This window comes from Rhinopithecus roxellana, chromosome 12 (genome assembly GCF_007565055.1).
Source record: "Rhinopithecus roxellana isolate Shanxi Qingling chromosome 12, ASM756505v1, whole genome shotgun sequence".
Taxonomy (NCBI): Eukaryota; Metazoa; Chordata; class Mammalia; order Primates; family Cercopithecidae; genus Rhinopithecus; species Rhinopithecus roxellana.
In genome coordinates, this window is record NC_044560.1 from 109,071,421 (window position 1) to 109,086,011 (window position 14,591).

At 54.3% G+C, this 14,591-nt stretch overlaps 1 protein-coding gene across 1 annotated transcript in view; it reads left to right on the forward strand.

Annotated features, from left to right (window-relative positions):
- PPFIA3 (PTPRF interacting protein alpha 3) overlaps window positions 1-14,591 on the forward strand; it is a 31,337-nt gene that overhangs the window by 9,500 nt on the left and 7,246 nt on the right. Inside the window, exons 7-21 of the mRNA XM_030912867.1 lie at window positions 278-499; window positions 3,305-3,451; window positions 3,558-3,692; window positions 4,088-4,171; window positions 4,325-4,456; window positions 4,930-4,992; window positions 5,127-5,206; window positions 6,026-6,170; window positions 6,969-7,156; window positions 8,767-8,989; window positions 9,868-10,031; window positions 10,160-10,287; window positions 11,615-11,708; window positions 12,543-12,624; window positions 13,332-13,532. Of these exons, the coding sequence (XP_030768727.1) occupies window positions 278-499; window positions 3,305-3,451; window positions 3,558-3,692; window positions 4,088-4,171; window positions 4,325-4,456; window positions 4,930-4,992; window positions 5,127-5,206; window positions 6,026-6,170; window positions 6,969-7,156; window positions 8,767-8,989; window positions 9,868-10,031; window positions 10,160-10,287; window positions 11,615-11,708; window positions 12,543-12,624; window positions 13,332-13,532 (2,088 nt within the window). The remainder of the gene's footprint in view (window positions 1-277; window positions 500-3,304; window positions 3,452-3,557; window positions 3,693-4,087; window positions 4,172-4,324; window positions 4,457-4,929; window positions 4,993-5,126; window positions 5,207-6,025; window positions 6,171-6,968; window positions 7,157-8,766; window positions 8,990-9,867; window positions 10,032-10,159; window positions 10,288-11,614; window positions 11,709-12,542; window positions 12,625-13,331; window positions 13,533-14,591) is intronic.

Consider the following 14,591-nt stretch of genomic DNA (forward strand, 5'->3'; position numbering starts at 1 on the left):
ATTCAACTCCCTGACTTTGTTATGGTGTTTGTAATGTTTGGCATAATCCTCATCGGCCCTAAGATGGATGCACCTCTAAGACTGTCACAGAGTTTTGACCTCTGATTCAGGTCACCTAGCTAACTTCTGTGACCTCCTTCACTGACCCCTGTGGACTCTGACCAGCATGATCCATATTGATCTTTGATCTCCTTTCAGCTGATTGACTTTCTCCTTGGATTTCCTCTGTGTCTTCGGAGACACTCTGAGATCTTGTCCCTTCCTTCCCTCACTCCAGACGCTTGCCAATGGCCTGGGTCCTGGCGGGGATTCCAACCGGCGCACAGCAGAGCTGGAGGAGGCCCTGGAGCGGCAACGCGCCGAGGTGTGCCAGCTGCGGGAGCGCCTGGCGGTGCTGTGCCGTCAGATGAGCCAGCTGGAGGAGGAGTTGGGCACTGCGCACCGCGAGCTGGGCAAGGCGGAGGAAGCCAACTCCAAGCTGCAGCGCGACCTCAAGGAGGTGAGGCCCCAGGGAGGTGGGCTGCCCTCGGTCCCGCTTCTTTCCGTGGCGCTGTCCCTCGCTCATTGCTTATGAATGGCAGAACCTCGATTCAGTCCGCAGGCTGGGTGACTCTTCCTCTCTGAGATTCAGTTTCCTCACCTGTGAAAGGAGATGTATGATTCTCATCAGAGGGTGAGCCTGTGGCGCAGAGTAGGCGCTCCATAACTGCTCCTAATTACTTTATTACCTAACTTTGGGTCCTTCTCTGGTGCCTCTAAATGGATTTTTTTTTTTTTCCTTTTGTGAGACAGAGTCTGGCTGTGTCGTCCAGGCTGGAGTGCAGTGGCATGATCTCGGCTCACTGCCACCTCTGCTTCCCGGGTTCGAGCGATTCTCCTGCCTCAGGCTCCCAAGTAGCTAGAACTACAGGTGCCCGCCACCACGCCTGGCTAATTTATTTTTTATTTTTTATTTTTAGTAGAGATGGGGTTTCACTATGTTGGCCAGGCTGGTCTTGAACTCCTGACCTCAGGTGATCCACCCGCCTCGGCCTCCCAAAGTGTTGGGATTACAGGTGTGAGCCACCACACCCAGCATTTTTTTTTTTTTTTGAGATGGAGTCTCGCTCTATCACCCAGGCTGGAGTGCAGTGGTGCAATCTCGGCTCACTGCAACCTCTGCCTCCTGGTTCAAGCGATTCTCCTGCCTCAGTCTCCCGAGTAGCTGGGACTACAGATGTGCGCCACCATACCTGGATTTTTTTTTTTTTTTTTTTTATCTTTAGTAGAAATGGGGGTTTCACCATATTGGCCAGGCTGGTCTCGAACCCCTGACCTCAAGTGATCCGCTTGCCTTGGCTTCCTAGAATGCTGGGATTATGGGTGTGAGCCACTGCGCCCAGCCTCTAAATGGCATCTTTTGTGGGTATTTCACCCCTTCCTAGCTTAAGCCACTTTATCCTAATCCCGGTGACCCCAGGGCGCTGCTGGGAAATGTGGACCTGGATTCTTGAAGGCAGTGGATGAGAAAGAAGAGTGAGCACTAGGATTAGCCTGGGCAACATAGTGACACCCTGTCTCTACTTTAAAAAAAAAATAGCCGGGAGTGATGGCGGGTGCCTTTAGTCCCAGCTACTAGAAAGGCTGAGGCATAAGAATCACTTGAGCTTGGGAGGTGGAGGTTGCAGTAAGCCGAGATCCGTACCACTGTACTCCAGCCAGGGTGCTAGAGTGAAACTCTGCCAAAAAAAGAAAAAGAAAAAAATAGAAAAAGAAAAAGAGGCCGGGTGCGGTGGCTCAAGCCTGTAATCCCAGCACTTTGGGAGGCCGAGACGGGCGGATCACGAGGTCAGCAGATCGAGACCATCCTGGCTAACACGGTGAAACCCCGTCTCTACTAAAAACTACAAAAAACTAGCCGGGCGACATTGCGGCGCCTGTAGTCCCAGCTACTCGGGAGGCTGAGACAGGAGAATGGCGTGAACCCGGGAGGCGGAGCTTGCAGTGAGCTGAGATCCGGCCACAGCACTCCAGCCTGGGTGACAGAGCCAGACTCCGTCTCAAAAAAAAAAAAAAAAAAGAAAAGAAAAAAAAGAAAAAGAGACCGGGCGCGGTTGCTCACGCCTGTAATCCTAGCACTTTGGGAGGCCGAGGCAGGCAGATTACCTGAGGTCAGGAGTTCAAGACTAGCCTGGCCAACATGGTGAAATCCCTGTCTCTACTGAAAATACAAAAATTAGCCAGGCGTGGTAGCGGGTGCCTATAATCCCAGCTACTAGAGAGGCGGAGGCAGGAGAATTGCTTGAACCCAGGAGGTGGAGGTTGCAGTGAGCCGAGATTGCACCACTGCACTCCAGCCTGGGTGACAGAGCAAGACTCCCTCTCAAAAAAAAAAAAAAAAAAAAAAAGGAAAGAGAGAGAGAGAGTCTTCATCTGGGATTTTTAAAAAACCTGAATAGCCACGGGGGCTTTTGGGAAATGTAGCCCCACCATGTGGGCTACCAGATGGGGGTCCATCTCCCATGAGACCTTGGAGCACCTCTTTTGGGGTTCTAAGCCTCTGGTACCCTGGTAGTTCTTGGGAGGTGTTGTCTTCTAGGTAGAAGGGATCCTTATTTCCCATGAGACCACAGGACACTTCTGTTTGATTCTAAGTCTGCTGTATGCCAGAAATTAGTGAAAAATCCAAGCCCTGGGTTTTGAGGAAAGGGCTGGAATGGAGCCTTCACATCCTACAGGCCTCAGATCCTCTGCACCTAGAGGATCTGAGCCTGCAGCGTCCTAGAAGCTCATGGGAGGTGTAGCACCACCATTTTAACTCGCAGGCGGCAGGGACTTAAGATGGGCTAGTTGGCTGGGCGCGATGTCTCAAGCCTGTAATCCCAGCACTTTGGGAGGCCGAGACGGGCGGATCACGAGGTCAGGACATCGAGACCATCCTGGCTAACACGGTGAAACCCCGTCTCTACTAAAAAATACAAAAAACTAGCCGGGCGAGGTGGCGGGCGTCTGTAGTCCCAGCTACTCGGGAGGCTGAGGCAGGAGAATGGCGTGAACCCAGGAAGTGGAGCTTGCAGTGAGCTGAGATCGTGCCACTGCACTCCAGCCTGGGTGACATAGTGAGACTCCGTCTCAAAAAAAAAAAAAAAAAAAAAAAAAAAAAAAAAAAAAAAAAAGAATGGGCTAGTCCTGGGAGCTCTTACCAGGTGTGATACCACCATTCTGATTCCTGCGTCAGGGCACTTTGTTTACCAGGAAACAAGGGGATGCCCCATCCGCTCCCCCAGGGGCTCGCAGTCCAAGGGGCCCTTTGCCACCTCCGCAGGCACTGGCGCAGCGGGAAGATATGGAGGAGCGGATTACGACACTGGAGAAGCGCTACCTGAGCGCCCAGCGCGAGGCCACGTCTCTGCACGACGCCAACGACAAACTGGAGAACGAGTTAGCTAGCAAGGAGTCACTGTATCGGCAGGTGGGGGCGCAGGGCAGGTGGGGGCGCAGACCGGGAGGGGCGATGGGGCGGCGCCGGGGCCCAGGTGACGCAGCCCGTGCCCTCCCCCTGCCTCTCCCTCCCCCAGAGTGAAGAGAAGAGCCGTCAGCTGGCCGAGTGGTTAGACGATGCCAAACAGAAGCTGCAGCAGACGCTGCAGAAGGCGGAGACCTTGCCCGAGATAGAGGCGCAGCTAGCGCAGCGCGTGGCGGCGCTCAACAAGGTGAGGGGAGGACTTGGGTCGCGACCTTGCGTGGGGGAAGGGGTGGGGCCTGGAGGAGGCAGGGTCGCAAATCTGGAGGGGTAGGAGCGAGGTCAGAACCCTGGATTTGGGGGAAAGTGTGAGGCCTAGGGGCTGGGAAAGGGACAGGACTTGGAATGAGGAGGGCCTGGAGGTTTGCACGCAGGAACGGGGTTCTCTAGCCTAGACTGAAAGGACTGGTGGCCTGGAACCTGAGAGGGAAGGAATAGGTCCTGAAAAAGTGGACTAGGCGCAGGGGCGGGGCCTGACTCATAGCTGTAGGGGAGGAGCCTGGCGCTCAACCTTGGAGGAGGTGGGGCTCGGAGCCTGACTGATCCTGGAAGGGTAAGTCACACGCCATGAGTTCCATCCTCTAGGCTGAGGAACGTCATGGGAATTTCGAGGAGCGCCTTCGGCAGCTGGAGGCCCAGCTGGAAGAGAAGAATCAAGAGCTCCAGCGGGTGAGGGGGCGGAAGACAGCACAGAGGGTGGGGCTTCGAGGCTGGGGCGGAGCTTAATGAGGAGGCTGGGGGCCCGGGGGCGGGGCTTAGATCAAGGGCCGTGGTCTGGGCAGGATGAGCTTGAGCACGCCCGTCCCGCTCTGCTTTGCACAGGCCCGGCAGCGGGAGAAGATGAACGATGACCACAATAAGCGGCTGTCCGAGACGGTGGACAAGCTGCTGAGCGAGTCCAACGAGCGCTTACAGCTTCACCTCAAGGAGCGCATGGGGGCGCTGGAGGAGAAGGTGCGGCCCCCATCCAGGACTGCGGGACGCGGAATTCTGGGACTACCTCTTGCTGGAATCCTGAGGCCCCAGGCCTTTCTCTCAGATCTGTTATCGGAGGCCTCCCTAAACCCCGGCATCCTGAGTTGGGCAGCCTTCTCTGCTGTATTGCCGAGACCCGCTTTTTCACCTATTCTAGACGTTCCAAGAGCCGAATTCTGGGGCACCCATGCCTCAAGTCCTTGACTTTTCCCAAAGCCTCCAACCCCATGGACCCCCAAACCCTGAACCCTCTGAGATTGCACAGGGTATTGCATCCCAGGGCTTCTCTCCCCAGAAACATCGTTGTCCCTGCTCCCCTGAAACTCACCATTTGTCCATCTCATTCCTTCTGGGTCCCCTCAGGCCTGTCTGTGTGCATTGGGAGCTGCCTGCAGCCCCACGGGCGTGCCCCTCTCAGGTCCCACTCCCTCACTTCACCTCTGTCTTCACAGAACTCCCTGAGCGAGGAGATAGCCAACATGAAGAAGCTTCAGGATGAGCTGCTGCTAAACAAGGTAGGGGGCCCTGAGGGGACAGGACGAGGAAGTTGGGGCAGTGTTTGCTGAGGCTAGGATCCGCAAGTCTAGCAGGGGCTGTTCCTCCTGGGCGGAGCAGATTCTAACCCGACACCTCCAACACCGGCCCCCAGGAGCAGCTCTTGGCCGAAATGGAGCGGATGCAGATGGAGATCGACCAGCTGCGGGGGAGGCCACCATCCTCCTACTCCAGGTGACAGCAGCCCTCCTGCCCTGCCTCCACCATGGCGCCCCGTTGGCCAGGCTCCTCCCTTCTAATCCCCACTTCCTATCCTCCTGAGACTTCTACTGATCCCTGGGGTTTTTTGTTACTCAGTCGCCCAGGCTGGAATGCAGTGGCACGATTCTGGCTCACTGCAACCTCCGCCTCCTGAGTTCAAGCAATTCTTGTCCCTCAGCCACCTGAGTAGCTGGGACTACAGGCGTGTGCCACCACAGCCGGCTAATTTTTGTAGTTTTAGTGGAGACGAGGTTTTGCCTTGTTGGCCAGGCTGGTCTGGAACCCGAGACCTCAAGTGATCCTCCCGCCTTGGCCTCCCAAAGTGCTGGAATTACAGATGTGAGCCACCGCGCTTAGCCCCCTCTGGTTTTACCCTGACTTTATTTATTTACTTTTTCTTTCTTTTGAGACAGTCTCACTCTGTTGCCCGGGCTAGAGTGCAGTGGCACGATCTCAGCTCACTGCAACCTCTGCCTCCCCAGTTCAAATGATTCTCCTGCCTCAGCCTCTAGAGTGGCAGGGATTACAGGAACCCACCACCATGTCCAGCTAATTTTTTTAATTTTTAGTAGAGATGGGGCTTCACCATGTTGGCCTGGTCTCGAACTCCTGACCTCAAGTGATCTGCCCACCTCGGCCTCCCAAAGTGCTGGGATTACAGGCCTGAGTCACCAGGCCTGGCCCCTTGACCCTGACTTCAGGGCCCTGGCCCTAGGTCTGTCTCTGTGACCCCTTACCTCTGTGCCCTTTTCCTGACCCCTTGGTCCCTGACTGCTTCCCTCATGCCCACAGGTCTCTTCCTGGCAGTGCCCTGGAGCTCCGTTACTCTCAGGCACCCACATTACCTTCTGGTGCCCACCTGGATCCCTATGTGGCTGGCAGTGGTCGGGCAGGCAAGAGGGGCCGCTGGTCGGGGGTCAAAGAGGAGCCCTCCAAGGTCAGCAGCTGCCTCTGGAGCCTGGACTGAGCAGGGCTTGGGTGGGCAGCGGTAGGAAGTGGAACTAAATCCGTGGGACTCTGGGAGGAAGCTGAGTTGAGAGGCAGGATCTCCTGGACTCACCCATTCACCCTTTCTTCTCTCCTTCCCTGCAACCCTCTTGCCTGGATGTCTCCTGTGGATGTCCTGCCACCTGGTGAGAACCTGAGAGTAATGATGATGGGACTGGGAGGGGCGTATGGAATCCCAGAGTAGGCGGGGTTAGGTGAGCCAGCTGAGTCATGGGAATCAGGCGCAGGAATGGAGTCATAGCTGTGGGCGTGGCTTGGAGAGGGTTCGGGGAGGGATCAAGGACAGGGACCTGTCAAGAGAAGAAGTTGGAGGCCGGGCAGGGGGGTCCATGCCTGTAATCCCAACACTTGCTGGCACCGAGGCAGGCAGATCACTTGAGGTCAGGAGTTTGAGAACAGCCTTGCCAAAATGACGTCTCTAGGAAAAATGCAAACATTAGCCGGGCGTGGTAGCGGGCACCTGTAATCCCAGCTACTGAGGAGACAGGCAGAAGAATCATTCGAACCTGGGAGGCAGAGGTTGCAGTAACCCGAGATTGCGCTACTGTACTCCAGCCTGGGCGACAGAGAGAGACACTGTCTCAAGAAAAAATAAAAAAACAAAGAAATAAAGCTGGGCTGGGAAAAGCATCAATGAGGTTAGGAAAGGTCAGGATCATGAGCCAAGACCCAGCGCCAACCTCGGCCCCCACCCACCTGATGTCGCTCTGTCCCCACACAGGGACAGGATTGGGAGCGGTCTGCCCCTGCGGGCTCCATACCACCCCCATTCCCTGGGGAGCTGGACGGCTCAGATGAGGAGGAGACAGAGGGGATGTTTGGGGCCGAGCTGCTGTCCCCCAGTGGGCAGGCTGACGTGCAGACGCTGGCCATCATGCTTCAGGAGCAGCTGGAGGCCATCAACAAGGAGATCAAGTGAGCCCTGGCCTGCCCTGTCCTGCCTGAGCTGACACCACAGCCCTTTTGGCTCTGGAGACCTGAAAGCCTGAGTCCATCTCCTCTTACACCATCCACAGGAATTCTTCCAGCCCAGTACTCACTCTACTGTCCAGGCATCCCCTAAGATACACTCAGAAGTCTTCTATGTGCTACCTACACATATACCCCCAGCCAGTACTCACCATTCCCCAACACACCAAAGACTTCACCCCAAAATACCCCAGTTCTTCTCAGTGCATCAAGAATCTTCCATTATGCCATCAATTTTGTGGTTTCACATAACGAGTGCCCAGAGCCTTCCACTACCCTAAGAATCTCAAGACAACACAAGGTTCCCAACCTCAAACACCAAGAATCTCATCCTAATGCCCTAATCAAAACCTTCACCTCCGGGCCGGGCGCGGTGGCTCACGCCTGTAATCCCGCACTTTGGGAGGCCGAGGCAGGCGGATCATGAGGTCAGGAGATCGAGACCCTCCTGGCTAACATGGTGAAACCCCATCTGTACTAAAATACAAAAAATTAACTGGGCATGTTGGCAAGCGCCTGTAGTCCCAGCTACTCAGGAGGCTGAGGCAGGAGAATGGCGTGAACCTGGGAGGTGGAGCTTGCAGTGAGCCAAGATCGTGCCACTGCATTCCAGCCTGGGCGACAGAGCGAGACTCTGTCTCAAAAAACAAACAAATAAGGCCGGGCGCGGTGGCTCAAGCCTGTAATCCCAGCACTTTGGGAGGCCGAGACGGGTGGATCACGAGGTCAGGAGATCGAGACCATCCTGGCTAACACCGTGAAACCCCGTCTCTACTAAAAAATACAAAAAACTAGCCGGACGACGTGGCGGGCGCCTGTAGTCCCAGCTACTCGGGAGGCTGAGGCAGGAGAATGGCGTAAACTCTGGAGGCGGAGCTTGCAGTGAGCTGAGATCCGGCCACTGCACTCCAGCCTGGGCGATAGAGCGAGACTCCGTCTCAAAAAAAAAAAAAAACAACAACAAACAAATAAAAACTTCAACTCCATATACCAAGAATTTCTAATACAAAAAACATCCCTAACTTATTAAGAAGCCTCCAGTGATGTAACGTCTACCCCAATTCACCAGCAATGACCATATTCAGCAATTCTGCTATAACGCACTCCTCATGAGCCTTCAGCAAATATACCGTGACCACCACCTTCCATACTGAATGACTCCATGCCCTTCCCAGATCCTAGAGTGACCTGAGTCCGTGATCTCACACTGCTCCTGTTATGACCTTGCTCTTACAGTCCACCTTGAACTTGACCTTTTGTCCACAGTAATCCCTTCATGATTTTCCAAACCACTATCATCAGGGCCACCCTGATGCAGACCTTGATCACCTTGACAGCCCTAATCCTGCAATGACTTCCTGAGACTATCAGGACTCCTTGACTCTCCTTGAGCCTGGGAGTCCTTCAGAAACCCACCAAAGCCCTCTGATGTCATTGCACCTTCCCCAGAATTCCCCTTGTCCCCACCAAGCTTTTCTGGCCCCTTGTGCTCCCAGATTCCCTCTCCCACTGTCTGCTGCAGCCCCTTACCCAGTTTCCCCTGTTTCCCTCCTCAGGCTGATCCAAGAGGAGAAGGAGACAACGGAACAGAGGGCAGAGGAGCTGGAGAGCCGGGTGTCCAGCTCTGGCTTGGACTCGTTGGGCCGCTACCGCAGCAGCTGCTCCCTGCCCCCCTCCCTCACCACCTCTACCCTTGCCAGCCCCTCCCCTCCCAGCTCTGGCCACTCAACTCCCCGCCTGGCACCCCCTAGCCCTGCCCGTGAGGGCACCGACAAGGCTGTGAGTGTTCTAAAGTCTCCCCAGCCTAGTAGGGGGATGGGGAGAGGTCAGAAGCAGGGCTCTGCAGTGAACAACAGTAACCCCTCATAGCAGTTGTTTTCCAAAGCAACCTTAGCTTTCCCTAAAGGTTCAAACTCAAAGAGCAAAGGGGAGGTGGAGTCACTGGGTTCTTGAACCCTAACTTTCACTTTAGTCAGATCTGGTGTACTTTTATTTCTCATGCATCAAGTTTCTGCATAGGATTTTAAAAAGTTTCTGGGCCGGGCGTGGTGGCTCACGCCTGTAATCCCAGCACTTTGGGAGGCCGAGGCAGGCAGATTGCGAGGTCAGGAGATTGAGACCATCCTGGCTAACACGGTGAAACCCCGTCTCTACTAAAAATACAAAAAATCAGCTCAGCGTGGTGGCGGGCGCCTGTAGTCCCAGCTATTTGGGAGGCTGAGGCAGGAGAATGGCGTGAACCCAGGAGGCAGAGTTTGCAGTGAGCCGAGATCACGCCACTGCACTCTAGCCTGGGTGACAGAGCGAGACTCCGTCTCAAAAAAAAAAAAAAAAAAAAAAAATTAGCCGGGCGTGGTGGCACATGCCTTTAATCTCAGCTACTTGGGAGGCTGAGGCAGGAGAATCTCTTGAACCTGGGAGGCAGAGGTTGCAGTGAGCCGAGATTGTGCCACTGTACTCCAGCCTGGGTGACAGAGTGAAACTCCATCTCAACAAAAAAAGTTTCTGCAACTCACCCTCACTTGAGCTAGACTACCTTTGGATACTGTTCTAAACCAGGGTCACCCCACACACCCCTCAGTAGACATCTCAGTTAATAAAGCGCCCCCAACATGACTCCTTGAACTCAGTCCAGCATCTGTGCCCTCTGTCCTCAGAATCATGTCCCTAAGGAGGAAGCTGGAGCTCCACGAGGGGAGGGGCCGGCCATCCCAGGAGACACCCCACCACCCACTCCCCGCTCTGCCCGTCTTGAAAGAATGACCCAGGCCTTGGCACTGCAGGCGGGGTCCCTGGAAGATGGGGGACCCTCACGGGGAAGGTCAGCAGGGAGAAGGGATAGGGACAGGGAGAGGCTGGCTTGGGAAGATGAGAAGGGGTGGACAAGGACTTGGGAGGAGAGGAGGCATCCCAGCCAGGATATGCTCTCATTCTCTCCTTCTTTCCCAGTGAGGGTACCCCAGACTCCCTGCACAAAGCCCCCAAGAAGAAGAGCATCAAGTCCTCTATAGGCCGTCTCTTTGGCAAGAAAGAGAAGGGACGAATGGGACCCCCAGGCCGGGACAGCTCTTCTCTGGGTGAGTACCTCACTCTAACCCTTCCCTCCTTTGTTCCTTCCTCCCTTCCTTTCTTTCTTCTTCTTTGTATGTTCATTTGACTTCATTCATGTCTTCATTCATTTGGTGACTTATTTCGAATTTGGAAGGAACACAGCTTGCTAAGGTAGGCAGGAGGAGGAGGGAAAAGGAAAGGCACTCTAGGGCCTGCTTGGGTGACTGGGTGGGTAAATGAATTGATTTCCTTTACCTATTTTTGTTGTTGTTGTTGTTTGGTTTTTGTTGTTGTTGTTTTGAGACGGAGATTCGCTCTGTCACCCAGGCTGGAGTGCAGTGGCGCGATCTTGGTTCACTGGAACTTCCACCTCCTGGGTTCAAGCAATTCTTCTCCCTCAGCCTCTTAAGCAGCTGGGACTACAGGCACCTACCACCATGCTTGGCTACTTTTTTTTTTTTTTTTTTTTTGTATTTTTAGTAGAGATAGGGTTTCGCCATGTTGGCCAGACTGGTCTTGAACTCCTGACCTTAGGTGATCCAACAGCCTCAGCCTCCCAAAAGTGCTGGGATTACAGACTCATTTACTTTTTTTTTTTTTTTTTTTGAGACGGAGTCTTGCTCCGTCGCTCAGGCTGGAGTGCAGTGGTGCAATCTCAGCTCACTGCAAGCTCCGCCTCCCAGGTTCCCGCCATTCTCCTGCCTCAGCCTCCCGAGTAGCTGGGACTACAGGCGCCCGCCACCACGCCCGGCTAGTTTTTTGTATTTTTAGTAGAGACAGGGTTTCACCATGTTAGCCAGGATGGTCTTGATCTCCTGACCTAGTGATCCACCCGCCTCAGCCTCCCAAAGCGCTGGGATTACAGGTGTGAGCCACCGTGCCTGGTGACCTATTTTTTAAACAGAGGAAGAGGGTAGGGCATCCTCAAGGCAGGGCACCTTCCTGTGGTGTGCTGGAGCCTGCTCTCACTAGCTCAGGAGATCCGCTATTTCAGGAATTGGCTGATATCACACTGGTAGCTTGAAATTGGCCATGGTGGGATTATTTACACCACAGAAATGGACAAACGCCACACATCAGGGATTCCCTTCTGCCTTCCCAAGAAGCCAGTTGTTAGGCATTTACCAGCACACCACTGCCACCTTACTAAGGACAGCCCAGTGCATCCAGCCGTATTTGGGGGATGACTCCAATTCATGGGTGCTTGTCTGGCTTTACCACTTCCTCGATGTGGCCTCACTCACTACTCCCTCAGGGTCTCTGCCTTTCCTGCATTTGCCTCATCACCTCCAGCATGAAAGATTCTGCCTCCCCCTTGAGATTTTCCAAATTTCAACCCCTCCCTGCCTCCAGCTGGAACACCCTCAGATGAGACACTGGCCACTGACCCTCTGGGACTAGCCAAGCTGACAGGCCCAGGAGACAAGGACCGAAGGAACAAGAGGAAGTGAGTGTGTGTGTGTGAATGTGTGAGTGTGAGAGAGTGTGTGTGAGTGTGGTGTGACGACTGTGTGTGGTGTGTATGAGTGTGTATGAGTGTGTGTATGAGTGTGTGTGTGTGGTGTGTGTGTGTGTGTGTGTGTGGTGTGTGTTAGTGAGAGTATGTGTGTGAGTGTATGAGTGTGTGTATGAGAGTGTGTGTGTGTGATGGTGCGAGTGTGCATGTGTGCCCACGAGTGTGTGTGTGTGTGACTGTGTGTGGTGTGTGAGAGTATGTGTGTATGAATGTGTGAGTGTGGTGTGAGTGACGACAGTGTGTGTGGTGTGTGTGTGTTAGTGAGAGTATGTATGAGTGTGTGTGTGAGTGTGGTGTGAGTGACGACAGTGTGTGTGGTGTGTGTGAGTGTATGAGTGTGTATGAGTGTGTGTGAGAGTGTGATGGTGCGTGTGAGTGTGCATGAGTGTGTGCCCGCGAGTGTGAGAGTGTGTGTGTGAGTGTGCGTGTGTGCAGCAGTGGTGGTGAACAGAAATGAGAATTCAATGCTGGGAGGGGGTGTCCGTGACCCTGAACTTGCTTTCCTGGAAACCCACCAGCTCCTAGAGTTATTTTTTCTTTCTTAATTTTTGTGTTTTTTTCATTTATATTTTTTGTTTTTCTTTTTTCTCTCTTTTGATAGGGGTTGGGGGAGAGGATTTAGATTCACATGTATTTTTTGACCTTCTGCCGTGTTTTATACATTCATAAAAGGTGCGTGTGTGCGTGTGTGGTGATGAGGACCATCCACAGAGCAGGGGGTCTCCACCCCTGACAGCTTCTATCCTGGCCCCTTCACCCCTACAGGCATGAACTCCTGGAGGAGGCCTGCCGCCAGGGCCTACCTTTTGCTGCCTGGGACGGGCCCACCGTGGTGTCCTGGCTGGAGGTACTGGGGCCCAGAAATGCCCTGACTGTTGGTCCCCAACCCCTGTGACAGCCCTACTGGTAGAGGCTGCCTGGTCCTCCTGGCGCCACCCTGCTTCTAGCCCCGAGGTGGGGGTGGCCATGGGCCGGGCAGGTGAGGACCCAGGACGGCTCAGCCTTCCTCTTCATCTAAACAGCTTCTTTCTCCTTCTCCTTCCGCCCCTGCCGCTCTGGCCTTGCCCATCTGGGTCATGGTCTCCTGTCGTTCTCTCTACTCTCTCTTTCTGGATTCTCTGTCTCTATTTTTCGGCACGATTACCATCTCTGACCACGCTTTTGTCATCCCCCATATTTCTCCTCATGTCTCCGATCGCCCTGCCGTGTCTCCCTGTCTCCCGCTTCCTGTCTCTCCCCACCCTCTCTTTTCTTTTCCTTTCCTTCTTTTTCTTTCTTTTTTCCCTTCCTTCCTTTCTCTCTTTCTTTCTTTCTCTTTCTTTTCTGTTTTTTCTTTCTCTCTTCCCCTCCCCCCACCCCCCGCCATTTGTCTCCCTTGGACTCTTCCTCATCTCGTCCACGTCTCTTTTCCTTGTCCTGTTTCTTCTTCCTGCGAACTTTTCCACGTCACTGTTTCATCCCCCACACCCCCTTGCCCATCCCCCCTCCCTGTCCCCCCATATCTCCGGTTTTCTCCTCCTCTGTCCCCTCTGTCCATCTGTCCCTCTGCTGCAGCTGTGGGTAGGCATGCCTGCCTGGTACGTGGCCGCCTGCCGGGCCAATGTCAAAAGCGGTGCCATCATGGCCAACCTGTCAGACACAGAGATCCAGCGCGAGATCGGCATCAGCAACCCGCTGCACAGACTCAAGCTTCGCCTCGCCATCCAGGAGATGGTCTCGCTCACCTCGCCCTCGGCCCCCGCCTCCTCTCGCACTGTGAGTGTCCGGCAGCCAATTCCAGCCTTCGCTTCCTCAGGGCCCCGCCTCTTGCCCTCAGTCTAGCCAATCCTGGGCTTGCCACTCATCTGTCCCACGACCGTGCTTCTCATTGGCTCTCACCCCCTCAGCCTCCCCTCTGCTCCCGACTTGGCCTGTGGTCCATGTGGTACTCCAGGAGGGGCCCAGCCCACCTCCTTCCCTGACTCTCTCCCTCTCCTCAGCATTTGCTGTCCCACTCAAATGTCACCACCTCCAAGAAGCTTTCCTTGTCAGCTAAACTAGTTTCCCCCATCATTCCAGCATATCAGCACCTTCTAATTTTCCCCACAGCATTTATTGCCTTCTAATTATTTTATCTTTTCATTCCAACTTTTTTTTTTTTTTTTTTTTTTTTTGAGATGGAGTCTCGCTCTGTCGCCCAGGCTGGAGTGCAGTGGCGCGATCTCGGCTCACTGCAAGCTCCGCCTCCCGGGTTCACGCCATTCTCCTGCCTCAGCCTCCGAGTAGCTAGGACTACAGGCGCCCGCCACCACGCCAGGCTAGTTTTTTGTATTTTTAGTAGAGACGGGGTTTCACCATGTTAGCCAGGATGGTCTTGATCTCCTGACCTCGTGATCCACCCGCCTCGGCCTCCCAAAGTGCTGGGATTACAGGCTTGAGCCACTGCGCCCGGCCTTTTTTTTTTTTTTTTTTTTGAGACAGAGTTTCGCTCTTGTTGTCCAGGTTGGAGTGCAATGGCGCGATCTCGGCTCACTGCAATCCCCTCCTCCCGGGCTCAAGCCATTCTCCTGTCTCAGCCTCCTGAGTAGCTGGGATTACAGGCGCCTGCCACCATGTCCGGCTAATTTTTGTATTTTTAGAGACAGGGTTTTGACATGTTGGCCAGGCTGGTCTTGAACTCCCGACCTCAGGTGGTCCGCCCGCCTCGGCTTCCCAAAGTGCTGAGATTACAGGCGTGAGCCCCCACGCCTGGCCCTCGTTTCAACTTTTTATTACGAGAAATTTCAAACGTACAGGATATCATGTGTACCCAGTTCAGCAATTCTCAACCTTTTG